Source organism: Oenanthe melanoleuca, chromosome 14, assembly GCF_029582105.1.
Source record: "Oenanthe melanoleuca isolate GR-GAL-2019-014 chromosome 14, OMel1.0, whole genome shotgun sequence".
NCBI classification, from domain to species: domain Eukaryota; kingdom Metazoa; phylum Chordata; class Aves; order Passeriformes; family Muscicapidae; genus Oenanthe; species Oenanthe melanoleuca.
The window spans coordinates 3,643,836-3,671,770 of NC_079348.1; the positions used below are offsets into that span (position 1 = coordinate 3,643,836).

A 27,935-nucleotide genomic window follows, 5' to 3' on the forward strand; every position below is an offset into this window, starting at 1 on the left:
TCCAACACCAGCACCTTAAAATACTCTGCCTGTAAGCTGATTTAGGTTAGGTTTAAGAAATAGTTTTAAAAAAATATAGATTTTGCTGTTTAAGGAACATACCTCCACTGGTTTAAATAGATTTGTTTAATGTAGGGCAAGCAGGCTTTATCTCTGTTGATATGAAATTCCAAAATACAATAAAGAAATGAAGCAGAAATTTCTATACTAAAGCCCACTTAAAAATAAATCCAATTAAAGGGAATAAATAGGACAAGAGAACAACTAATTCCTTGTCTTTGCTTCTCTTCAAGGAATATTCATATAAATCCCTGGTCTGACATTTATGCTGTTTCATGTGACAGGGATCAGAATTCTCCATTGCACAATGTTTTTAAAACATTTACTGCAGCAGCACCTTTATAACGAATAATAGAAACCTCTCCACATGCACAGAACATTTTCTATAGGCTCACAAAGGGTTTAACCCTGCAAGCTTTTATCCATGTGAACAGTCAGCACTCTAAGTTGGAATAAAAGGAGTAATTTAATGAAAAGGGGGTGGTAGAATCAGGGATTTGGAGTGAGAATGTTCTGGGATGAACATCTCTCTTATCTCTGCTGGTGAAGTGGTTTGGAATCATTTGCTTTGTGGTGCACTAATAATAATAACAAGGAAAACCTTGAGCTTGGTGCCTGAATTAAATAACTGCCCTGGAGTCTTCAGAGTGCTTTATTTTAAAGAGAGGATTTCACACCTCATGGACCAAATCATAACTTTCTTTACCTGTTCCTGTGGCCAGAGGAGGTGGGAAGAGGTCATAAGCATTTAGACTCCACCTTGAATCTCACTTTTAGGGGAGGGAGCCCAGCCATGCCTGAATGGCTGGAGGTAACATTTAAATGCATTTAAATGTCCCTGCCCAAATATCCAGGCATGAAAGGGCAATGCCTGCATGTGCTGAGGGATGACAGCAAGAGATCCAGAGAGCAAAACTCCTGTGGGACATTTCACTGTGAATCCAGACTGAGATTCTACCGCAGCAAAGCAAATTAAAAAGGAAAACTTTAATAAGGGCACTGCAGAGAAATTTCACTCAGTGAGGGTCAAAAGAGAGGGGAGGTGGAAGGAGGCAAAAAGTGCTTTTTAAATGGGGGAGATAAAGATGGCAGGAGATAAAAAGGTCAGACCAGGTGGTCTAAAGGTCCCTGCTAACCCTAAACTCAGTGACAGATACAGAAAAGCAAACACTTGATCCCAGAAAGATTTGCTCATACAAAGAATGTCTTGAAAAACTCCCAGAAAAGAAGCAGCAATCAAAGCAGTGCTTGGACCCTGGTAGTAGGTAAATACGTGATGAAGCACACAGATATCCATGGCTGCCATGGGCCACATCCCTCCCCACTGGAAACAGCAACTGCACTCACATTCCTGAGATTCTCCTCAAAAAAACACTCTGCAATACCTCAGCAGGAATATCAGAGGTTATTATTAAAGTCTTGCAGGAATAAGCAACTGAAAAATAAACTGCTGATGTGCTACAGGATTGGTAACTCTAAGCTGACTTTAAAAAATAGATAATACATGCAAAGGTCACTAAAATATTTATATTAATGATGGAGCTGAACACTAAGCAGATATTGACTTCTGTTAAGGTGAACCTCAAGATTTATTGGCTTAAGAGGTAAACATTGACTGAGATAAATCCAAGGTCAGTATTTACTACAAAGGACAATAAATCTTGGTGGCCCATGAAACATGGAATAAATAAATACATATGTATATATACATTCATAGGCACAAGCATATCTTCAGGTATTTACACAAATGATCATCAGCTTCATCTTTTACAGCTTGTTCTCCTGATTATGCCAGAGAGAACCAATGAACAATTATTAAACAGTGCTAAGAGGCATCTATTTGTTTGCACTGGTGGTATCTTAGGGTGACATTTCTGCTTCTCCAGGTGACTCCTTTGCCCACTGAGCCAGGTGAAAGCTTTCTCAGCCACAAAGGGAAGCCAAACCAGCTGCCCTATTTCCATCTTAGCTTCAGAACCTTGCTTGTAACTCAAGAAGCAGAGTTACAAGCAGTCTGAATAATTATCAAGCTCTGGACTTATCAGCCAGAGAGATTTCTGATGGAGCACTTCTGAATTCAATGCACCTCCACCTAAGGTCAAGTTTCTTCCCACGCAGGACAAGCTCAGGAGGGGAGCACGTGGATTCTGGAAGTGTTTTAACAAGAGGCACTTTTACTGGAGTTGTGGTCAATTTTGTATAAGCTCAGAACAAAGATGTATCAATCAAACTGAGCAAAATAAATAAATAAGAGCATTGGATGACTTTCAGAGTTATAGGCTTTTTTCCTTGAACTAGAAAAGCAAATAAATTTAACAGGGGTGCTGACAAAAGTAGACCTTCTTCCTCCAAACATTATACAAGATCTAAGGCAAAAGGAAACGGATGACTTTGTGTGTTTGTAGGAAGTGATTAGAGAAGATAGAATTTAATTTATTAAGATGGGAGATGGTGATTCTTTTGTTGACTTTTCAGGTCAAGTGTTAAAACCTCCTGCAAATAAGGCAGTAGACACACTACAACTGAGCCTTGGCAGGTCAGGGCATCAGGTTTTTGACACTCAGGGCTTTTCTTGTTCTTTGAACAATTGTTTTGGAAAGCCAAGTGAGAGAAATCTGCAGTCCTTGCCCAGGCTTCCTGGTGACCTTTTCTCTGCCCACTGCACCAGTCTGGAGCTGGAGGCTGGTCTGGACCAAGCTACACCTAAAGTGACAGTGCTGGACACTGCCCAAAAGCAACAGCAACAGCTTCCACAGGACTTCTGAAGGGATGGCAGAGAAAAAAGGAAATAAAGGAGAAAAAAACAAAATTTAAAAAAAAAAAAATTAAAGGAAGAAAGGATAGAATAAAGTGTTTGAAAAGAAGCATTTCATTTATCTACCAGCCTGACAAGTCTCAGGGAGGAATGTGGTGCTGTGCAGGCAGTGCTGGCCACTGGATTTGCAGGAAGGAAGAGCAATTAGAAGTGCTGGGCAGGAAAAGACCTGTTAGCACTCTTACCTTTAACTTAATCTTTAATCTCCTCCTATGCCTCCAGCTTGTCACCACAGGCATTAATCACCTTGCAGGTCTTGCAGCCAGCCCAGGCTCATTTCTGTTATTTGCTTTAATGGCCTTTCTCATGCCATCAGCTGGGCAGTGAGTGGATGGCTCTGCCCTGTTTCCTGCTGGCTGCTTTGCTCCATCAAAGCCATGTGGTTTATTTTCACACAGGTTTCCTAAGGCTACAGCACAGCCACAGGTTTCAGTGATCATATCACAGCAGACAGTGCTCCAACACAATCCATGAAATATTATTGCTCTGAATATTTTAGAAGCCTCTGAACTCTCATTAAGGTGAACACTTTGTATTTCACTGAATTTTATTAATGTTCTTAGCAATTCAAGGAATGGCAGAATGGCTGCACTCTTAAGAAGGATTTATTTCTTAGCTTGCAAAGAAAGGAAAAGCCATTTTCAGCTATAGCAAAATTGCAATATGAAAAATAATAAACTGACAAGCAAAAGACAAAATGTCTTTGTACTCTGTCTTCTAAATCCAGATGAGATCTCGGGCTAAGTGTTCTCTCAACAGACAGAAACACTATATAAAACTTAGAGCCAAGATTTTTAAAATCAGAAGCCAAAAATCCACATTTATGGGTTTTCAGAAGAACTGATAATTTCAGAATAGTCCTGTTGAGGAAAAACACGATGCCAAAATAGGCTCAATTAGTTAAGCACAACCTTGAAATGCTCAGCAAAAGGACTCCTGTCTTGTTTGAGCAGAATCTGGGTCCAGAACAGGGAGATTTTTTTTCTTGCAAACTATTTACCCCTCTAAGGGTGCTCTAAAAGGGGCTTTCAGTGATTGGTAATAACAATTACAATATTCAGAATATTTACATTTAATGTCACTTTCTCTTTGAAGTGGTGCCAAAAAACTCCCTTAAAATTGAGTTCTAAAAGTTACTGTGAAGATCCAACTATAAATTCTTAATGTAATACCAGATATTTTTTAATATGGCGAATTCATTTATATGCCAAAACATTTTATATGGTTATTATTTCTCAGCATGCAAAATTATGAGGAAATAATGAGGAAAGTTTTGGAAGAGATTTTAAGAGAAGTTGTGACTCAGTGACCTGCTGGGGGAAAAAATGGAAAAGCATAAACCACTTTCAGTTTCATTTGTTTTAATTAGAAATAGAGATTTCTAAAAAATACTGTGTATCCCACTAGGATTTTGAGGGGGAGACAGCCTAGCTGTTAATTTTCATGCAGTTGAAAACTAAATTTGTCAGACATCCCACAATCTGAAATTCTGAAAGGCTCAGGAAGGTATAATTTTCCTGATGTGAAATCAGGACTGCAGAACAAATGTCTGACCTTTTTTTAATCAACTCAGAAAAGACTGCATTAAAAGGCACTTTGTTCATCACCTTTGATGTCTGCACATTGATCTCAAGCTAACCTGGGCAGCTGTAGATTCACCATTAGTCCAACCTCATGCAAGGCTTGAAAACAAATTTTTAAGTCAGGAATAATGAAAGTCAGAGAGGTAATTGGGAAATGAGGCACACTGGAATATCTGTTTTCTCCCTTTATTTGATAACTGATATTCTACAGAAAATAAATCAATCCATTCTTTAAGCAAGCAGGTTCAGTGCTGAAGGGCAAGCTGCTGGTTAAAATGGGAAAGTTGATTAGGAAGAAGAACTATAATGTGTTTAAGGCAATAATTTAAGGTAGATTAATAACAGTTGATATTGGAAGTGGAAGAACAAACCCAGAGGTCATTTTGTTGAGGATATTTCAAGGCCCAGACCTGGCAGGTGGAGATGCTGTGTTGGGATGGATTGAACAGAGGATGCTTTTGATGACTGAAGTAATAAAGTTGGAATGAAATTCAGTAATCTAACATGAAAGGCCATGCATGTTGGAGTTACAGCAACAATTTCTACTTTAATCTGAATTCTTTAAACCACAGGGTAACTGCAAGCCACCCTTTTCACCCTTGGCTGGGAAGAAGGCAAACCCACCCTACACCAGTACAAACTGGGTCATTTTCAAGTGAGCAAGGAAGTGTTAAAGCTGTTGTGAAAAGCACCTCTGTAAATGATCCCACTTCAATACTGGGCACAATTCTCATCAACCACATGCAAAACAAACAGACAAACAAGATGCATTTGATTCAAAAAAGATGCAGAAAAAAGTATTCTGGTGTGATAATGGTAAAGAAGAGTCTATCTTTTATAAAAGAAGAAAAGAGAATGAATAATTTACTGCAGTAAAATAAGTTAAGAACAGATATAATTTTAATTTATAACTACATAGGCATACAAGGCAAGGGAACAACAGAGTTGAATAGAAGATACTTTAACTGATGGACAATGAAACCATGAAAAATCAACACATATAAACATTTAGGCTGGAAGTGAGATGCTTTCTTGCCATGGGAGAAGTAGTGCAGCAGCTTTCTAACAGCTGCAGCCCAAAAAACAGGAGAAAACAAAAAAATCTTCATTTAGGTTATATGAGGGATCATATGAGTGGGTTTTTATAGAGTTATCAGATGGCTGAACTCAGTGACTCAAGAGAACCCTTTCAGATTGTATTTCCAAGGACAAGCAAGAAGACGTTTCCTAGCAGGGCAATGAAGAGTAAAACAAGTGCAGGATCACAGTCAGAGAAAACACACTGATTCCTGTCAGCCTCTTCTTGTAACCAGGACAAAAGAGCTGGGAACCTCATCAGATTTGTTCCTTTCAACTTTTTAAAAGATGAGAGGCAGTGCCAAGCACTCAAAACAATAAGGTCTTGCCTTTCTAAACAAGCTTTAGTATCAGTGGATATAAAGCAGAGCCTTGGCCATGTGCTGAGCTGTTGGACTGGCACCAGAGCTCGGAGGGTGACGGGGTCAGGAATGAGACATCTCCTTCTCCAAAAACAATCTCCCAGTTCTGCCCCTGGTGCCTTTCAGAATCCACCTCCTGTGCAGCCTAAACCTCCCTTCTTTTGGAGTTTTTCAGGCATCCTCTAGATTCCAGTTAGAGGATTGGGCTCAGTGCATGTGCTGAGCAGAGCTGGGGACTCTCAGGAGCTGAGTGGAGTTCAGGCTCTTGGCACAGCCATGGGTGCTGCTCTGTGTCCTGGTACATACTGGGAACAGATTGTCTGAGTCTGCTGCAAGAATTTCATTGTTAAAGATGCAGCTTGGCACTGCCTTTCTTGCTGTTCCCCCAAACATCCTTCTTCAGCCTTTAATCTCTCTGCTAATAAAAGCTATTTTTACACTGCTCTAGTCCTCTCTAAATTCTGCACATTCCCACCAGAGATACAGACAGTCTTTATCCAGACAAACCTGCTGGACAGACAGGGGATGATTGGAAAAGATCAGCACCAGTGGGACAGCAAGAAGAAAATGTGTCACCCCCAAATAATGCCATAATTCCCATAACTTTCCCCCTATTCTTCCACCCCTGCCAGGAGGCAGCCCAAGGTGGCACACCCAGCATCCTGCTGGATGAAATGCAGAACAAACCAGTGCCACTTGCCACAAAGTGTTTCTTCAGCTTCAGCTAATGGGATGATTAAACCAAAACAGAGCTGCAGATGAACACAGCAACTGGTAAAGGCACTGGGTGATTCAACCAAGCCCAGAGGGAAGGCAGATGTTTGGGTACTGGAATGAGCAGTGTGAGATCATTAACACCCAGCTGATGGATCACAAGGAAGGCAGAGGAAATCTCTGAGGTCTCCTGTTCCTTCCTTTCACCGGCCTGGACAGAAACACGGGCATGTGTGAGGGAGTGTGAGCTATTTTAACAAAAACATTTCATCCATCCCTAAATATGGTCACAAGATTTTAGATACTTGGCTTACTCTTAAACAGTAAGATTCTGAATTATCTCCAACTGTGTAGGCTGTAAAAGAAAATGCATAAACCAGCAATCCTGCAAACTCCCTAGAAACGTTTTCCCTGCCAGTTTTTTCTCTGTAGCTGTTATATTAATCAGTGTCTTAAGGAATTAGAATGCCCTGTGATTATATCTCTTTCAAACCTAATAAGCAATGCTTTGCAATTAACTTCAACTCACTCTCCTTAATGTCATTATCTATCATCTAGAGCTTTGAAACACACCAGAGAAAAATGCCAGAATTATGGCTTCATGTATTTGGGCTGCACTTTCCTTCCACTCAGCAGCAAACATCACTATTTCAGTGGCATCTTAAGATTTCTAACCCAAATGGAAAAAATGTGAAAAGATCAGCTGTTCTCAAAAATATTGCCAGAAAAACATATTCAGGGGATTTTGCCTGAATCAGAACTCAAATCATTTTCCAGAATCTGGCCTTGAACCAAAATTTAAGGGATCAGATTTCAGGCTTCAGTTTTATATCTTACAGATAATCACAAACAAGTTCATTTTTCAAAGCAACTGAGATGCACAAGTGTGTGAGTGTGAACATACACACAGCAAGTGTGACACTGGGGTGTAGTCAATGGATTTTATTTCTGCACTTGTAAATTTATATAGTCTCACAGAAACACCTCTCCTCATCTGCCATATGAAAGTGTTATATATATATGGCATGAATGGTGTAAGGTATTATCAACATAAATTTGGAATAGTCAAGTTATTTATAAACAGGCTTTGCAGTATCGGATTTTAATTGACAAATGTTGATAAAAATGGAATTTATATTTCCTTTCAAGACTCATGGGCTAGGATTTTTTTTTTTTTTTTTTTTCTCTGAAATTGAACAGATGCCAGAAATAAATCAGAAATTGCAAAGTGGAAGAGAGCTGTGAGGCAGCACGCCGAGGGCCGGGAGGAGAAGAAAAGTGGAAAATTACCAGAATGTAAACCCAATGGATTTAAGAGAAAAAGGCAGAGTAGCATCACTGTGAATTCCATGAGAATAGAGATGGGAAGAGAATCAAAGTTGACCAGAAATTATAATCAGTAGTGTGAGTCAGGAACTAAGAGCTCTGTCTGAGTTAAACCCTGAGTTTTCAACAAAAAAACTGCAATATCCTACCAGCACCACATCTCCAAGTGCTGTAGATGGATTTTTTTCAAGCAACACACAGAGCAAACACGGGTGAGTCTTGTCTGATCTCTCATTTGCATTTCAGAAAAGAAAACTGTTATAAAGTTACTGTAATATATGGTTTTTAATTACGCTGATTTTTCATGCCTCTGTGACTGGAAAGCTGGGTCACTACCAAGAGGCTGAATCTGGGAGCAGTGAACTAAAAAACACCAAGAAAACTAAAAGGAAAGATGGAAATTTTCAAAAATAACCATTAGGAAAATTTCTGGGTTTAAAGTCCTACACTTGCAATCTATGCAAGGTGGCATCAATGCAATATTACACTCCTGCATTTTAAACCAATAAAAATAATGAAAGGAAAAAGAAGACTCCAGTAATGGGGAAACATTAATTCAATCACATTAGAAATCTACTTGACTTTATGTGAAACTTCTAGTAACTATGAAAGGCAGCCAAGTTTAAACAACTCCCAGAATTTGAAAAAACTAATTAGCAATTTTCTGATTTAGCTTCACAAAAGAGTTATCTAATAGCACAATTTAATTCTCTCCTCCCAATATTTTCTGTTGCTTTGCTCCCAGTTGACAGCTCCTTTACTTTGGCCTCCAATTTAATATTGACTAATCCTCCTTCTGCAGCAGCTCCCACTGACGTCCACAGAGCTCCTCCAGTTTATAAAACTTGTTTGCAGAGATCAACTTTCAGCATCAGATACTCACTTTGTAATTTTACTCATCAGCCACAATAGCAAAGGATATCCAAAAAGTGTTCAACACAGATAATGGCTGCTTATCCTTCTTAATAAGAAGCTCAGAGCACAACAGGCAAAGAGCACCATTTAAGAACCAACTAATATTAAAATAAATACACTTCACAAAGCCTTCCATGGTTTGCTTTTTGCTGCCATTCATCCTGCTCTGGAGCATAGAGTTTCTATCAAGCTGCAGATCAGATCCTACAGCTGGATTCTCCTTTGCCCTGAGAGCTGACACAGTTAGATGTCATTGATAAAAATGGATTTAAATCCATAAGGATCTTCTGCTTCTGCCTAAATCCTCTATCTGACCCATGAGCAGCATTAACCCATGTGAATCTGAGGGACTGCTTGAGTTCTACAGTGCTTAAAACTGCTCAGGCCTTGGAGAAGGAAGCACAGGGGCATCTGCACAGGGAGTCAGATTAATCTGGAGCCCCAGCAGGCAGGACAGAGCTCATCCTGCAGTGATTCCCCCAGTGATGCTCTCCCAGAGGAGGAGTCTGTCCATCCCTTCAGTGATCCCCCAGTGATGCTGTCCCAGAGGAGCAGTCTGTCCATCCTGCAGTGATCCCCAGTGATGCTGTCCCAGAGGAGCAGTCTGTCCATCCTGCAGTGATCCCCAGTGATGCTGTCCCAGAGGAGCAGTCTGTCCATCCCTGCAGTGATCCCCCAGTGATGCTGTCCCAGAGGAGCAGTCTGTCCATCCTGCAGTGATCCCCCAGTGATGCTGTCCCAGAGGAGCAGTCTGTCCATCCTGCAATGTGCCCCAGTGATGCTGTCCCACAGGAGCAGTCTGTCCATCCCTGCAGTGATCCCCCAGTGATGCTGTCCCAGAGGAGCAGTCTGTCCATCCTGCAGTGATCCCCCAGTGATGCTGTCCCAGAGGAGCAGTCTGTCCATCCTGCAATGTGCCCCAGTGATGCTGTCCCACAGGAGCAGTCTGTCCATCCTGCAGTGATCCCCCAGTGATGCTCTCCCAGAGGAGCAGTCTGTCCATCCCTGCAGTGATCCCCAGTGATGCTGTCCCAGAGGAGCAGTCTGTCCATCCCTGCAGTGATCCCCAGTGATGCTGTCCCAGAGGAGCAGTCTGTCCATCCCTGCAGTGATCCCCAGTGATGCTGTCCCAGAGGAGCAGTCTGTCCATCCCTGCAGTGATCCCCCAGTGATGCTGTCCCAGAGGAGCAGTCTGTCCATCCCTGCAGTGATCCCCAGTGATGCTGTCCCAGAGGAGCAGTCTGTCCATCCTGCAGTGATCCCCAGTGATGCTGTCCCAGAGGAGCAGTCTGTCCATCCCTTCAGTGATCCCCCAGTGATGCTGTCCCACAGGAGCAGTCTGTCCATCCTGCAGTGATCCCCAGTGATGCTGTCCCAGAGGAGCAGTCTGTCCATCCTGCAATGAGCCCCAGTGATGCTGTCCCACAGGAGCAGTCTGTCCATCCTGCAGTGAGCCCCAGTGATGCTGTCCCAGAGGAGCAGTCTGTCCATCCTGCAGTGATCCCCCAGTGATGCTGTCCCAGAGGAGCAGTCTGTCCATCCCTGCAGTGATCCTCCAGTGATGCTGTCCCAGAGGAGCAGTCTGTCCATCCTGCAGTGAGCCCCAGTGATGCTGTCCCAGAGGAGCAGTCTGTCCATCCCTTCAGTGATCCCCCAGTGATGCTGTCCCAGAGGAGCAGTCTGTCCATCCTGCAGTGATCCCCAGTGATGCTCTCCCAGAGGAGCAGTCTGTCCATCCCTGCAGCCACTGGCACCCCAAGCTTTCCTTCTGCCCCTCTCCCCAGTGAGACACAACCTGGAGCCTCAGCACTGAACCTCCTCTTTTCTCACCCAAAGGGCTGCAGTTCTCTCCCTTACTTCACATTCCACACATTTTCACACGTGTAAAGGGAAAGCAGCTGTGCTGTATTTTTAGCTAAACCAGTTGAAAGGAAAAGCAAGGGAAGCTAAAATCAGAAGTATTATTTTGCACTATTGAGCGTATTAATGACGCCTTTCCAAGCTCATCAACATTCCCATCGAAACTAACATGTTAATTTATATTCTTCATATAGCACTAATTATGTGTACAGCAGCATGATAGCCTGTACGAGGAGCTATCTCACCCTAAGAGATGAAAACATAATGTTCTGATTCTGACCTCGTGGTGGGATACATAATTAATTACTCCAAAGAACGCTGATTGTAATAGGGCTAAAATGTGGTCCTGAGAGATGCTTTGAATATCATGTAACTACAAAAGATGCTAAGTAGTTTTATTTAGAGGTGGTGCCAGTGATGCAAAGTCCATTGGAAAAGGCACAGGAGTAAGGCAGTTCTGACTGTACAACCCTCCAGTATTGCAAGGAATGGATGTTTTCCACTTGAAACACTGCTGTGAACACTACTACTGTTTTTTCCACCATACCTGTAACTGAAGTACTTCTTATCTAATCAAATGCACAGATGTGTCAACAAAAGCATTAAGAAAATTACAGACATTATAAGGAAATTATACAGGAATTCTTTTCTATGAGGGTTTTAAGGGAAGCTGTGGCTGCCCCATCCCTGCAAGTGTCCAAGATCAGGTTGGATGGAGCTTGGAGTAACCTGGGATAGAGAAATGCGTCCCTGCCCATGGCAGAGGAGTTGGAACAAAATTACATTTAAGGCCACTTCCAGGCTAAACCATTCTGTGATTCTATGATACACTTATTCAGCAAGGACAAATAAAGGTTAAAAAAACTGATTTACTCATTTTCCCTGCTAAAGAGCAGACTGAATTCCATGCAATGTCTTGCACAGTCCCGTTGTCTAGAAGTTCCAGCAATATTTAGCTAAGAGAAAAAAAAGGTGCATTAACCCCTTCAGCTCCAATAGTGGCAGGTACAGCAGTGGGAGTCAGTTCTCTGGGTGCCTCCAGGCCTTTATAAAAGGAACAGAAGAGAGTGTAAAAATGGTTTCTGTGTCTTTCTGCTTTAGCTTAGCCTTTCAGAGCACAAGGCAGCAATTTTGCAGCTCTGTTAGACAGCTCAGAGAGCACCAGGGATGCCCAGCTTGCAGTGCTGTTCTGACAAGAAATGGGCTTGGAAGTTGCATTTGCATCATCTGGGTTTTCCCCTTTTGCCAGTGCACAAACAGCCCTTCCTCTCCCACAGTGCAGCACCTCCACAGAAAGATTTACATCCACACAGCATTTGGGGGAGTTTTAACATAAACACATATTTTGACAACTTTAAGCCTAGCCAGCTTGATAATTCAGCCAAAGTGCTTTTAAGAAGTACTGCTGGTACAAAATATATCATGGGGGCTTAGCTGAAACAAAGGGTTCATTAATAGCACACTTAAGAAATTCTGTAAGATAGGTGCAGATTTAAAATATCTATTAGACTCCCCTATAATCTCACATGTGTAAATAACAGGAACAGAGATTTTGAAGCAGCTCCAAGATTAAAGATCAGCACCAAGGCCACAGAAGATTTTTCAGCCACAAAACTACACCTCTACAAGAACTTTCAAAGTCAGTTGTAACACAGTGTAGGAACCAACAGGTAGAAGAGCTAAGATAAAATGCAATAAGAAAAGTGTACAAGAGGCAAGACTTTTCTTGCTTTGTAGAAATCCCTGACCTGCTAAAGTAGGCTTGTTTACACACTGAAGTATAGGGCTTTGTTTTCTCACACACAATAAAAATTTCACCTAATTTGTATACTTGTGGTAATCTCAATTTTAGCCTCCAGGGGTTAGGGTTGGGAAGCATGCTTTTCACTGCTCCTGTTTCCTTTGTTACTTCAGACCTCTCCTTTTTAATAACCTTGATCACAGTGACCCCAGGTGGCAGAGACAGCCACGGCTGCTCTCAGAAGCTGAGCCAGACCTTCACATTTCACCAGGATGCTGAGAAGTCCCTGTGTCCCAGGGAGTCCCCAGCACCAGCCCAGGACAGCTCAGCTGCCCATGGCCCTGGAGAGGGCTCATACAAGTCCCTGTGGGACAGAGCAATCAAAGCTTTTCATCTCAGAACCTCCAGACATTCTCAGGGCTGCTCATCAAAACAAGACACAGACCTAGATATGACAGAAAACATTAAGTATTTTCCAACATCTTGATTTTAATATAACTTAGTCACCTTAATGCCTTTCTCCAAGCCTAATCTGCCTCACTTTGCTGCTCCAGCTGCCTCAACAGCTCACTGGTTTTTCTTTTTACTGCCTGGAAAAATGTCAGCTGTGGGAAGTTTGTATTTTGTGACAAATAAAAGTATTACCAATGCAATACACAAAATTAACAGTGGGCAGACAACTCCCAGTAGCTTTTCCACCTTCAAAAACCTGTGTTGTTTCCCACTAGAAGGGATCAGTGAGTTTTCTCAGTTCTGGTGAGACCCACACCACAGACAGAGCCTTGGTAAGGATCTGCTCAGAGCCTGCACTCCAGAAGAGAATATGCTTTAGAGTTGATGGAAACAAATTAATTTAAGTACAAAGGGAAATTTTTTAAGCTGCTCACCAGAAGAAAAGTCCTACTCACCAGAGCAAAATGTCCAGCACTATTTATTGCATGGTACTTGAATTTTGTATCAATTAGCCATCATGTACAACCCTAACTTTAACTCTACATGTGTGAATTTTTATCTTGAGCCAAACCAGCTCTGGGGGAAGGAAGAACAGGCACACCAATGCCTTTGCCATGAGGCTGCTCAATGGTTGCTGCCAAGAGCTCTCTAATGGCAATGGGACTGTCCTGCCATTGCCAGAGGGTGTCACTAAGGCACTGGAACAAAGCAACCAAACAAATAAAACATAAACAAGGAACGAGGAGAAACCTATCAGAAATGAGCTCTGTGTAACCTTCACATGAACTGTTTGCCTGTGGGCTCTCAGGACATGGTTCTGGAGTCTGAGTACAACATTCCTCTGTATTTTCATTTTTTTTCCCTGTATCTCTGGTGCTCCAATTGATTTCCAACACTAAGTCTTGGAAGGAAGAAAGAAACTACCCATTAGAATTGTTTGCAGAATCTCCATTGTTCCCACATAATTTCACCTTGTTTTCCATGAAAGCATCCTTTGGAAATGAAACTATTCTAAAAGCACATAGTTCACAGACACAATAACTGTTTTTGTAAGGTAACTGTTCTCACAGCAAATTGCTGCAAAAGAAATCTAAATCTTCTGACATAATGACACACAGCTCAGCTAATTAAAAAGAGCCAAATTGAGCATATTAAAGTGACCTTGAGTGCTTGGTTAAAATCCTAAACCAGAAGAGGAAAGAAGTCAAGGGGCCAAAGAGCACAGTAAATGCCAGCACTCAGAAGGCTGTGAAAAAACCCTGTGAAAAAACCCTGTGAAAAAAACCCTGTGAAAAAACCTGTGAAAAAACACAAGGAAGATTCCAAGGTGCACCAAATCAGCAGAGTCTCCAGCAGAGTCCCAGATCACACAACACTCTGCTGGGCAACTGAGCAGCTTGGTTTCAGCTATATTTTGGTACCAGGGTAAACTGACTGATGTAGTTTTGATCAGGAAGGGCTGCTCCTGCAAAGTGTTCCAGAGTTCTTGTCAACCTGTCAAGGAATCAAACCTTGTGCTCTAATAATAGAGCAATAATTTAATATTCTTGGAAATAAGTTCTAGTCAAAGCACAGGATTTAATAAATAAGAGAAGAAATATGACACATTTCATACCATTAAAGAGCAGTAGGTAAACTTGGATCTGAAACAAAGATTTTCACTATTTTAAACCAAGTTTCTAAAAGCAAAGGAAAATCTGCAGGGATGTTGTAACCACAGTACAGAAAGCAGCTGTATGAGGAACATGGGTCAACTGCAGTAATTAAACTGTCAGGACTTGAAATCAGGGCACTGCTACAATATTTTAATATAGCAAATCCAGTCTATCATGGTGAAGGTTCAGTTGGCTGTTCTGGGAATTATTGGGATGTCAAAAGGCCAAAGTCTATTTCTGGATACTGAAAAGTAATTTCCATTCACTTCATATGATAATGATGTGCCTCTGTTAGGAAAAAGACCAAGCAATACAAAGGTAGCAGTGAAGTCTCCCTAAAAATCTTTTCAATAATTTATAATATAAGAAGAAATTAAATTCAGAATCTATGTAGATCTGTTGGTTTTTTTCTCTCCTTTTTCCCTGATTTTCATGACAAATAGATCTCTCAGACTATCAGACATGAAAAACACTAAGATGTGGAAAACAGAGCTGGAATTTGGCTTGATGACAGCAGACTTGGTCTTTCATTGCAAATGCAGAGGGATGTCAGGAGGCCTTTATGTGGACCTTGTAGTAAATGTAAATATAGAACAAGCTATCAGGACAGAAAAGTGTTTTCCTATTGATTAGAATTAAAGCTCTAGACTGAGCAGTTTATTCTGCTCACCTCAATTATCACATCTGGAAAATTATTTATGTCTCAACCTTTATTCTAGGACGTTCACTCACATGGGCAAAGAACTTTCAAATCCTCTGTGGTCGTGGTACAAATCTACTTTTTTCACGTGGTTATATGCACAAACAGAATAAACTAGGCTGGATCCTGCAAACAGTGATGATAATTGCCAATCTTTTAGTTATTCAGATGGTGCAGGATCAGGACTTAGGAGTGCAGGACACACGGAAATAGGTTAGATGTGATCAGGAAAGGAGCTCTTCTAAGAAGCCAAGCTGGGAAATACTGAAGAAAACGGCTTAGGAAGAAGCTTGAGGCTGTTTGGGCAAGAAAACAGAGTGATCAGCCCTCAGTGGGTGCTTCACCCTCTCCCTCAGCAGCAGGAGCAGCCACGCTGAGCACAGCTTCCCTGGCACCATCCACCACCAGCTACAAAACCTCCTTCTTGGCTCCTAAATAAAACCCCACCCTTTGTAACTGAGCTGAAACAATAGCCTGAAAAGAGCCCCAGTGTGTGCCTGTTTCAGACATCCAAAAATCAGTCAGGCTCCAAGTTGTAAGAGCTTGGCTTTCAGGAGGACCGATGTCATACAAGCGTTTTGTTAACCAGAGATGGCTGCTGACTCTTCATTAAGGGAGATAAATTTTCATGTCATCACATTTTGCCATCTTTGAAAAAAAAAATAAAACCCTCACAATATTCTGGAGCACTGTGAGGACCAGCAAGAGCACAGAGCCAAGTTTGATCTGAAGGTTTCAAGCAATGGAAAAATCTGCCACATCCCAAGCTAATTTAAATTATGGATCAGTTCCCTGATTGCTCTAAAAAGAAAAACTAAACTTTTCCAGCCTGAATGTGCCCAACTTCAGCCACCAGTTTTTGGAACTCACATGGATCTAACATGTGTCTTTTAAAGAGATTGTTGCTGTCCCTTACCTTTCCCTTCCAGATAAGATAAATTCACCTTCATTCTGCTTCAATTAATTAAATACATTCTCCACATACAAAACTGGGAAGATGCTGAGAGCCTTAAAATAGCATCTGATGGTGTTTTTTGATGCACTATTATATTTTTGTTTTAATGCACCACACAGAGACATTACACTTTTCTAATGCAAATTTCAGCTGTCAACAAGCACGTCTTTGGATGATTTATAAATCAGAACTTGAATAAATACAAAACAGACAAAATCCCTACAAAAGAAAGTGATTGTCTGGAGGATTTTGCTTTGTTTTGTTTTTTAATTTCTGAAAGCAAAAAAGCAAATTGAAAAACCCAATTTCTTTTTCTGCTTTTTAAAGAAATAAATAAAAAGAGAGAGAAAAATAATCTGATGGTGCCAAAGGGTTAAAGTATCCCATTTCAGGCAGGCTGAATATCTGAATTTAGCAGCTGACAGTGCATGGTGTGTCAGTCTCTTACAGCTGTTCCAGTTGGTTCAAAGACCATCTTTGTTTCTGGAAATCTTAGCAACTGCTACTTTTTTCAGAAGACAATGATGGACCAGCTGTTACCTCACAAGAAGCAATGTACTTCAGGTCAAAGTCTTTAGTAAGGCACTTGTAAAACAAGAACTAAATCATTGTTTGGGTTTGTCAGGGTTTTTTTTCATTAAGAGTTAGCAGCCAAACAGTCAAATAACTTACACTTGGTATTCCCATTAAGTGCATTGGAATGACAGAGAAATTTCATCTGGTTGTTGAGTTGAATTCTCTCTTTCTATACAGAAGAAAAATCCCACTACTAAATCTTGTAGTATTATAGGATGTTTTTTGTTTGAAGGGCAGTTTCTGCCTTTCCAGACTTGGTGCTACTAGGCAGATGTCACCTCATCATGGAAATGCACAGGTCTAACCACCCAGAATGTAAGGTGGGGATTTCCAAGAGAACCCTGTGGGAGTTAAACATTCACCTCCCACTGTATATCAGTCAGTGGGAATATCCAGTTCCTTTATCTCTTTGAACATCCACCTCTAAATGCATAAGGAAGCAAGTGAACACAGAGTTTATCCTCAGTCCCAGTCACACCCCTTGAAGACACCAGGCTTTCAAAGCCATGCCAGTTTGCAGAATCAGTCCCTCATAAAGACTCCTGAGAGAGGAGAAGCTGCTCACAGGTTACCTACAACCCTTCTGGGGGGGTGGAAGTAAGGAAGCAGCTTTTTAAAGAGCTCTAGTTGAAATAAACCCTTGCCCCTTCTTGCACAAAGACAAATTACTGCTTCCAGCTGCTCTGGTGCAGAAGACAAAGACTTGCTGAGAAGAGTGGACAGTTCTTTTATTCAACCTTTGTGTTTAATTCTGGAAAGCCTTAGCATTGAGTAATGTATTTGCAGAGCCACTGCCAGCTAATTGTTGTGTAAAGAAGCACACAAAGGCACGGTCATACATACTGCAGTGGTAGAAAAATTTTACAAGGGCTGTTAAATCCAGCAGTAGTCATCATTTTTCTGTTTTATATATAGAGAGATAAGTTTAGACTCAAGATTGTTTCACGAGCATGCATGCATACTATTTGCCTCGGGCTGTTTTTTCTAGATCTAAAAAGGATTTATGTAAATAACTTCTCTGCTTTAAGTCTGTTTTTCAGAATGGGTGACATACTGCCCATATGTAAACCAGTGCTTTATGCAGAATTAAAAATAACCACCATTAGGCATGGCGCCTCCAGCATTTGTGATGAAGAATACAAACTGTCTAACAAAACACTGAGGGTGAATCACAGCCCCTAAAAAGCTAGGAACTGACAGATAAAAATATCCATAAATACCAAATGTGTGCTTTTAGTTTTGTTTAAGAGAGTAGCTTACCTACCAGGCCAAATACTGACATCACAAAAAGCAGAGTCTGCTGATGCTGTCAGGCTGTTGTAAGGGGATTGATACCAAAGCTGATACCATCTCCTGACTGACTGCTGAGAGCACAGCTTTGCATAACTAATTTAAGGACTGCTGCCTGCAGGCACCACAATGGTAATTAAAGACAATAATTCTTGGACAAATGAGAGGGATGTACTGGAAAATAAAGTCAGTGCTAAATTCACAGCTAATCCTTCAATGGAGAATTGGATCATTTATTTTCCAAGCAGCTGGGCAAGTCTACCTGGTTTCATTTCCATCTCTGCTGCCAGATGATTCTTGTCTCCAAAATCTGTATTTTTTTCTAGTTTAAGTAGTATTCCTCATTGGCAAGCTCCAGTTCAGCAAGACCAAATGTGCTTCCATTTAAATACATGAATAGTTCCTTTGACATCCACAGCAAATCAATGCAACAACTCACAGTTAACACACTTTTAAACACCAGGAGGAATCAAGGCCATAAACAAGGCACAAAAAGGCACAAAGAAAAGCTGGATTGCCAAACAGTTTACCTGGAAAACAGATTGGTGTTACCCAAAGAAGGAAAGCTTTGTTTAGGTGCCTTAGTAAATTTGGGTTTCCTCTTTTTGGTTGTGTACAACTAGAAGGGACAGACTAATCATCCAATACCACTGATGATCAGGAAAAGATCTCCCAAATCTCTGCCATATCTGTTACATCTGCATAATATAACTTGCATATTCCCACCTCCTCTGCCCCCAGCCAGTGCTGTCTGCTGACAATCTCCTAAATTCCAGCACAGGTGGGGCATTCACCCCTTTACAAATCCTCATCTGCACAACACTGGGATCATGCTGCACCTCCCCTCTTCTGCTGTCCCCAAAAAGGAGGGTGAAGGATCCCATCCAACTCTGGTCACCAAAAAAACCTTAATCTAACTCAAGGAAGCCACATTATGGCTCAGCAAAGCCCTGCAGCCCCCACTGCCATCACTGTGCAATTTCTCTCCCATATCTTATTCTACTCTTCATCTCTCATCTTCCCAGAGGTTTAGCCCAAGATCTTGGGCATTCTTGGCAAGGTTTATTAAAGAGGTATCCACACACCTATTTCCATCCTCTGGCCTTGTCCAGTGATTAGTAAGGGAAATTAAGGTGCAGTTTTGCCACCACATCGTTTGATTTGGGCCCCTGCTGCTGCCATAAGGGGAGATCCTGCCCTTCCCCTTGATCCCTGCTCCTTCCCTCCCCTTGCCAAAGCCCAGGGGCAGGGTGGGAGGAAGGACCTGCTGGAGGAAGGACTGGAAACAACCCTGCAGGGAAGATCACTTTTCAGAGAGCTGCCCTGGCTCACCTGGCCATGGGAGCAGCAGGAACATGCAACCAAAATTTGCCACTCACTGTTACTTCATCCTTTGGTTCCAGCCCAGAATTCAGCTTAAATCAATGGTGAAACCCTACCCTGAGTTTTCTAGCTAAGGTGGAATTCTTCTTGCACTGTTCTGCACACTGCAAGCATATATGAAGCACAGGCAGAAGCTAAATCTGTGTTTGTTTTTTAACAAAAGAGTTAAGTTACAAATGCAAGGAAAGCACAGGATGTGTAATGAATATGTCATAGCTGTGGCATCCTGTTTCTAAAATATCTTGCTCCTGAATGGTGCCTTCTTAGGTTTCTTCCACATAAATGAGGCTTTCCAGCTGGCCTGCAGCCAGGGCTTTAATAAAACATGGCATTATGCAGAAGTGAATAAAGCTTATGGCAATAATAATGTCCTTCAAATTTGCTAATCACCAGAAGTTTCAAGAAGAATTTCAATATGAGATCAACAGGACAACAACTAAAATTCTCTTGTTAGCTATGGAAAGCCACTTTTCTCATGATAAATTATGCATGTGTTGAAAGAAACCACAAGTCGTTAGTGACCCAGATGAAAAGTGTGTTTTCTGAGTTTGAAGGCAATACCTTGCTGCAAAGGAGCTGCAAGCACTTCAAAACACCTTAGGATGTAAAATTATTACAAATTGAAGAATTAGTCTGAGAAAATAGATATACTTAAAGTAATGACACAACAGTTAAGAATATTAGGGGAGGGGTGACCATAAATACATGGTGAAGATTCATGGCCAAAGCAGCATTTTTGCAGGAAAGGAACCACTGACTACAGGTCACATCCTAAATAGGACTCAAAAATATCCCAGTGCTGTGAAAAATTTAAAGAAACAAGCAAGACATGGAGCAACTGGGTAGAAGTGAGAAAAACAAAACTGTTCTTCTGTAGGCTGAGGAACCTGGTCTGCACAGTGCCAATGCTCATCTTTACATCTTGGTCCCAACAAGCACAGATATTAAGAAATGCTGTTTATCCTCCCACCTTTGCCAGGCAGGGAACACAAGAGTAAATGCAACACTGTGTACTGCTGAAATAAATACAGAGTCCTCAAGTTTTATCTGTCTTCATAAGAGCTCACTATTTTAGTAAAAGCATTAAATACCATTTTGTGCCTCTTGCTTTCAAAGTTGTTTCACACCAAAGAAACCAATATATTAATAATGCAAGTAATAAAATACACAAAAGTGTATTTTGCATTTTCTGAGAGCTGTTGCAAGCCTTACATTGCCTGTACATTAGCAATAAACACTTCCAAAAATTATATTAGCTAAACATTGATCTACTCTCTTTCCTCCTTGATGAACAAGTTTGACATGGCATTTACACACAGATATGGTGAACATTTAACCTTTCCACTTTTTATGTGGTCAGGAGTCCTGCACAGGGACTGTCAGATGTAGCTCATGACCCAGCAGAGCAGACTGGCACTGCTGACATCCTGCAGTGTCACTCCTGCTGCTCTCAGCCCTGCTCTCTCCCCTACTGGTTATTTCAGTTTTATTTCCTTCTCCTCCTTGGCAATCATCAGGTCTAATCTCCATTCCCACAGCAGCTCACCTCTGAACTTCCCCACTGCCCCCCTCTCAGTGGCTGCCCCTGTCCAGCACAGACACAACATCCTGCCAATGAAACGATGAAAAGTTACTTTTCATTTTTATCCACAGAAGAAAAATGAATAATTACACTGCCTTGATTCCCCTTTACTATTCAACATGTCAGAAGAGCCAAGTGGGTGTGCTTGTATTTCAGCATTACGTGATGAACAAGGAAAAATCTCCATAGCCACACTGCTGGGTTAGAAGAGATTAATCAGAAGAGGTTAGAAAAAAGGTCACTCAGACTGGCCCCTTGTCACCAATTTTGACTTTATACACCATTTCACAACTAGGAGGCCTTAGAGGACGTTAATCTGCTGGATGTCCAAGAGTGGGAGAGGAAATAGAAGGCTGCCAAGGAATGGGTGTAATTCTATCTGTGCATAGACAGAAATCCTTCAGTGGCTGCAGAGCACTGGCCTCACCCACGTGCAAAACTCCCAGGCAGCACTGACCAGAGAAGGGGGGAAGTTGATGCAAACTCTAAATCACCTCCAGAACAGGCCTGAATACTGAGATCCCTTAGAAGGGATAAGATCAACAAGGAAATTCCCAAAAAGACAAACCATACACTCCCAGTTATCCAAATCAGAACAGCAGCTCCTCACAGCTAAGTAACTAAACTGTGTAAACACCTGCAAGAGGGAACAAAATTTGCAGTCCTGGAATGTGTTTTGACTGCAAGCATTTGTGTAATCCCACTGAAGGACTGTGCTGTTGATGTTCTGTGAACTAAAACCATCAGTGTAGAGAAAGTTTTTGTCTTTTCCAACCATGGAAGCACAGAAAAGTGGGGTTGGTGAGGAGCTCCTGACCTCACTGAGCCTTGTCTGCTGCAAGGCAGGACTGATGCTGCTCATTCCTGGCAGACCAGAGCCTAAATCTGTCCTTAATGGCCTCAAGTGGTGGAGACTCCACAACCTACCCAAGCAACCAGAGACCTCTCCTTGGATCCTACTTGACTCTCCCACTGTGCTTTAAATTTGCTGTTCTTTACCCTCTGGCCCACAGAGCAGTTCATCACTCATGCAGCATTATTCACATGCAATTATAAGCTGTTACTGCATCCCTCTGCCCAAAGTTCTGTTCTGCAGGGTAAGCAATCCCATTCTTCCCTCAGAAGTGATGTTATCCAGGTCTGTGATCATTCCCACCACTCCTCCATGAATTTCCTCCAACTGTTTTTCCTTGAAGTGCAGTGCCCAAGCTGGACACTGTTCCAGCTGAAATCTTTCCCACACTGGGACATCTTGCATGATCTGTTTAGTTACCCCAGCAAAACATTAGTATTTTCAAAAAAACAAAGCCTGACATTAGTGACTATTATTCAGACCATGAGTCACAATAAGTCCCACATAGCTTTTCAAGGAATTACCAAAACTGCAGAACTGTCTTACAGTCACAAAGGTGTTTTTCCTGCCTGAGGAATACTTCTCTGCACTTGGCTCAGTGTCAATCCATCCTGCTTTTTCCAGAACATTCCCTCAACCTGTCAGCATAATTTTCAATGCTACCCTTGTCTCCCAGTTTTAGCAGCCCTTCCCATCTCCATGTCAGCTAAAATTTCAACACTCATAGCCTGTCCCACTGAGGCTACTAACAACAATAATGGTGAAAAGCAGAACAACCCCTTCAATGTGCCCTTCCATTGCAGTGATGGACCAGTGGAACCTGCTATTTGGTGTAATTACATCAGTTTTGCACAGACTCCACACTGGTTTCACCCAAGACACACTTCCTCCCCACTTTTTATTTTTTAATGAAACCATCATAAATATTAATGTCAAAAACATTACTGGAAGTTGACCTGTTTGCATCCTTTGTGCCTCTCCCAGCTGCACAACTTGCTGTCAGTTCTGGAAAGACATTTTCAAGTCCTTAAAAGTCACACTGGTTGTTACTGAGCTCCTTGGCCTCCTTCAGGTGCATATAAATAATTTGTTTGTTCCAGTTTTTCCAAGAACAAAACAATTTACCTGTCACTCCCTGTTAACATTTTACAGACATTATGCTTTTTCTTTCCCACTCATTCAGCACTTGACCTGTCTTCCCTGAGTTTCAGAAGTAATGACAAATGCTTCTGAGATTGCTTTATCTAATTAAGTAATCTAGAACAAAGTTTATCAGGCCCATTTGTTCTAAAAATATTGAATATGTCTGAATACACTCTAATCTGATCTTATCCTTTCTTACTTTGTGATTTTACCCTCTGTCATAATACCATGAGCAGATTGATGTTGCATCTAGTGTGACTCCAATGCATCAGTGAGGGCAGTTCTTAGCCCTGAGATGAAATTTAATCTAATTTCTGGTCCTCACACCAAGCTGTGGGTTCCCTTGAATCATAAAATTTCTCCTACCTTCGTTCATTGTCATCAAGATGAGCAAAGAGCACATTCTTGGAGATGGCCTTAGCCAGAGCAGTCATAGTTTTATAGTCCTTTGGAATAACCTGCAGAGAAAAGAATGACAGGTAATTACACACCTGATTATAATTCTTCACAAATCGTGAAATCTACAGAAAATTCTACTCTTCAGGAAAATGGATGCAATTGGATTTCAGGCACTAAGACAGGCTATCATATAAAGCCACTAAAAAAGTAATAAATTATGGCTTTGATAATGTGAGGATAACAATTTTTGTTCTCAAAATGACACTCAGAAAGGAAATACAAAATCAGGGATGACTGGGGAGAAGGATATCCATAAAATACTATAACTAGGAAGAGCTGTGTAGTCTCCTTTCAAACCTCTTGGACTGAGGAAAAGGCATTTTATATTCCTCTTTCCTCCAAAAAATATCAGAAGCAATCTCCTTTTTAAACTGGGGAAATAGCAACACTTCTTTAGGGAAAAGGTAAAAATGTGTTGATTACATCATATTTTTCAGTCCTGGCTGTGTATAAGGAACCAAGCTCCTGACAGGTCCACTTGAGTCAAAATCCTCTGCCTTGGCTTCATGGCAAACAAGAAGAGTTTCCATTTGAAAATGAAGAAGTCTTTATTTGTTAACTGGAGAGATGTCAAAAGTCCTGTTGTGCATGACTTTGCTCAAAATAAAAGTTGAAGTTTCCACTTTGGAAAGCTAAGGTTTCCATTTTGATAGCCATTCAGGTAAGATACCAGTAGATAATGTGTCTCTCTACTTGCCAAGTATCTTGTTCTACCAGTCAGAGACTCCAAGGTTAGGAGAGACACAAGGAATTTGTCAAAGATACTGTCTTTGATAATGTGATTCTCCTTAATAGTTTAATTATAACAGGACAGAATCAAGCATAGCAGGAGTTTTAAGTGTTAAATAAACCTTACTCCAATCTGAAAATCAAAATCTGTTTGGAAGTCTCAATTACTGCACAATAAAGGTCTGATAAGGAGCATTTATATCTCACATTTTCTTATGATAGAAATGGTGTATCTGTCTGTTGCAAGTTACTACTCGTGTTGATGTGCAGGTAATTTCCTTCCCTCACCCTGGAAAGGCAAGGACCATCCAAGCAAAAGAAGGATGTCTCAAAGGGTAAAACTGATGTAGAACCAGCTCCCACAAAGAATTATCAAGATTTATTTCACAGGGAAATGCTGCGCTGTGAAGATCTAAAGTTAAGCTGGCTTCAGACCTCTCTTGTATTGATTGCTGCAGTCACCAGATTACCCAAATTAAATCTAGAGAATACACATGTACAAACTGCCAATCTAATTGATCTAAAAGTTTAAATTTCTCAGTGTTAAGTTCAGCCAGTATCTTATTCTTGGTTTTTACCCTATCAGGAACACTGGATTGAATTGCAGACCTGAACCCTTGCTCTATTAGGAATACAGCAGCTGCTCAGCTTACTGCTGATGAGCCAAAGGGGTAAATAATCAGATCACTGAGACATCCAACTCCAGCCTTTCTGTCTGATTGTGAAATAGCACTGACTAGCCTTTCTCAGTGTAAGTTTGCAGCAGTGAAAGCCACAAGGCTTGGTGGGTTTGTTGGGGCAGGGACACACAAAGCACAGGAGAGATCCTCTAGGTGTAACCAGGCATCTGACCAAAATCAAATGCTGGTAAGAGTTGTTCAGCCATTTCTTACATCACTCTTCCAAACAATCACTGAATGCTCTCTTCAAGCTCATAACCCTCTTTAGAGCAAGATTCCTGTTCTGCTAGCTGTTAACTGTGTTATGTCAGATGTGTTGACAAATATTGCTTTCCCTAGTTCAAGGATGAACTAACCCTCCACAGAGATCCTCCCCAGAATGCAGCCATGCCATGTGCTTGCTCAAATCACAAAGTTAAATCTCTTTTGATTTTCTCTCCAGGGACATAACTCATTTCACTGCCTCTAGCACTACTCATGCTACAGCTCACCCCTGAAGGGATCCTTCAAGCTGCCTTATGACCCAGATGTGTTTCTATCCAACACCTGAATTCAAGCCAGCAGCTCTTCCTGACTACTATCTAAAATTCCATCTGTTTGCAATAGTCTAACACAACCTTTGCCTTGCTTTTTAATCTTTTTAATTTGTTCCATAATTTGTCCTTTCAGTGTCTCCTTTTACTTCTGTGCTCTAGAAATCTGTCACAAGCACACATCCATGGGTTTCACCATGGGATTAACTTGCTTATGCCAGAAGACAAAGCACTGACACAAATCCTTCCAGTGCTAGTTCTGTCTTCTGTCCAGCATCTGTAGCTGTACAAGAAACCATCCCCTAAATTATTATTATTTAAGATCAGTCAGTTCCTAGGAAATTAAAATCATAACAGGGCTAGCCACAGAACACACAGAATATGATCTGTATTTCTGCTTCTGGTTCTTGCCTACTCATGCTACTGTCAGGACTCACTGACATCACTGCTGAGAAATGAAGAAAACAAAATTTACTTCAGGTTCCATTATAAACATAAAAGAATTACTCAGGGGGGTGGGGAAGGGGTGTTTCCTTTGATTTTCAGAAGAGTCAGATGGAACCCATAACAAACAGAAACAAATGGGATCTCTCCACAGAAGTTTCTTAGGAGGGTATTGCAAAATGCACAGAAAGAAAACTGTTTTAAAGTGCCTTTTGAAGTATCACACAAGTTTTTTAACAGTGCAGGGCATTCATTAATAGCTAGACCACAGTGCTGTTAAAATTTACCACTCATTTTCAAACATTATTTAACTGCCACAAGAATGCTTTTACACACTTGTTTTTAGAATGAATGGCTCTCCCAATTCTTTTTTTTCTTGGGACAGAAATCCCCTGAGCAGCCAGAGAACTTGTATCATAAGCAGATGACAAAAGCACATCTGACTGCAAAGGCAAAAAGCATTCTGCCAAAAAACAGTGACTGACAAAATGTATTCCCATAAAGAAAAAGCAAGCTCTTTGAGTTAAAGCTCCTCCAGGCGTGCACAAAAGCACATTAGTAGCATCTGTCAACCTTATGAAATATATTTTCAGTCTGGCTCCCTAAACAAACATGACATATGCTATTGTAATGTCTTTCTTTTCATAATCTTTGAAAGTTTTAGCCACTGTCCAAAAAAAAAAAAAAAAAAAAAGAAGAAAAGCAGAGTTATTAAGAGATATCAAAGATTAGGTATTTTTGTGAAAAAGGGAGCTTAAAAGAGAGAAGCTCAAATTAGAGCTCCTAGTGAAGAAATTAGCTAATTTGGGATTGGCATTTCTTCAAAGACAACGGTCACACAAAATCACCCAAGTATGGTCAACAGGCATCCAAAATTCAATGGGTTAAGTGGTACCTAATCAACATAGGGATATATGTGCCTGGTCTAGGAAACCTAAATGACTTAGATTAAAGAAAACTTGAGGCAGAACTGAACACAAAAAAACAAAAATCAAAATAACAGGAAATACAGCAATAGAAAAGTTGTCTTCCAACAATGCGAGGGTCTGATCAGATCAGAAGATGCTGCAGTCAGGGACTATCAAGAAAGTGGCTGGGAATTACTGGCCCTGTTAGACAGGGAAACAGATGAGCTGCACATCTTGAAAAGGAAAGAGCAGAGAATGCTGAAATCCCACTGATGGGGAAAACCCTTAGTCAAGGAGACAGCAAAAAACTCGAGTGTGAGGATGGTCAGCCCTGCTCATGCCAGCATGAGGACACCACCCTGGCTGGCCCAGGAGCCAAATGAGGGACAAAACACGAGTCACTCGATTGTGTCGCAGATGCCAGAGGCAGAGGGACGGTCCCAGTCACCTTTCTGACGTAGGAAACAGCATCCTCCTCCGTGTACACCTCCGCACTGACCCCGCCCCGCCGGCGCCGCGCCTTCACCACCGGGTTGGGCGGCGGAGGGGAAACCTCATCGTCGTGAGAGTCCGACTGGGAGCTGGACTTCTGCCGAGCCAGGAGCTGCTTGCATTCCTCCTGCAGGCAAAAAGAGAATAAAGCACCTCTTATCCATGGGTATAGTCAATTCACCCTTCCTTTATGGCTATCAGCAGCCCTTTCGCTTCTATGTTTGGGAGATTGTCAATCTGCTGAAAGAAAATCACAAATTCAATGAGAAAAGCATAAACTACAATGTGTGTACAGGCATTTGAACTGTTCAACTCCTGTTACACATCATGGCAACCAATGTATATTAAGTGCAGGCATATCTCTCAGCCACTCCTGGCTGAGAAAGCAAAAAAGCCTCCTTTGCTTACTCTCCAACATCCCAGCTGTTATTTTCTCGCTTGGCTTGTACATGTCGCTGTCTCTTGTACAGACAACTTGTCAGAAGTCACACATTGATATATTAGTTTTCTTCATCCTGCTCGGCTTTGCAAGCTAATTGTCACCACAAACAACAAACATGCTCCCTACTCCAGAATTTCTGCCATACAATTGATTTATAACCAATGGGACTTCTTCCAAGCAAATAAGATCCAAGGTAGGCTCCAGA

At 41.4% G+C, this 27,935-nt stretch overlaps 1 protein-coding gene across 2 annotated transcripts in view; it reads right to left on the bottom strand.

The window, feature by feature from the left end:
* Positions 1 to 27,935, bottom strand: part of PRKAR1B (protein kinase cAMP-dependent type I regulatory subunit beta) — a 93,130-nt gene that overhangs the window by 54,179 nt on the left and 11,016 nt on the right. For both annotated transcript variants that reach the window (XM_056503253.1, XM_056503251.1), the window contains exons 3-4: positions 27,245 to 27,415; positions 23,410 to 23,501 (exon numbers count right to left, since the gene is read on the bottom strand). In XM_056503253.1, coding sequence (XP_056359228.1) covers positions 23,410 to 23,501; positions 27,245 to 27,415 — 263 coding nt within the window. The remainder of the gene's footprint in view (positions 1 to 23,409; positions 23,502 to 27,244; positions 27,416 to 27,935) is intronic.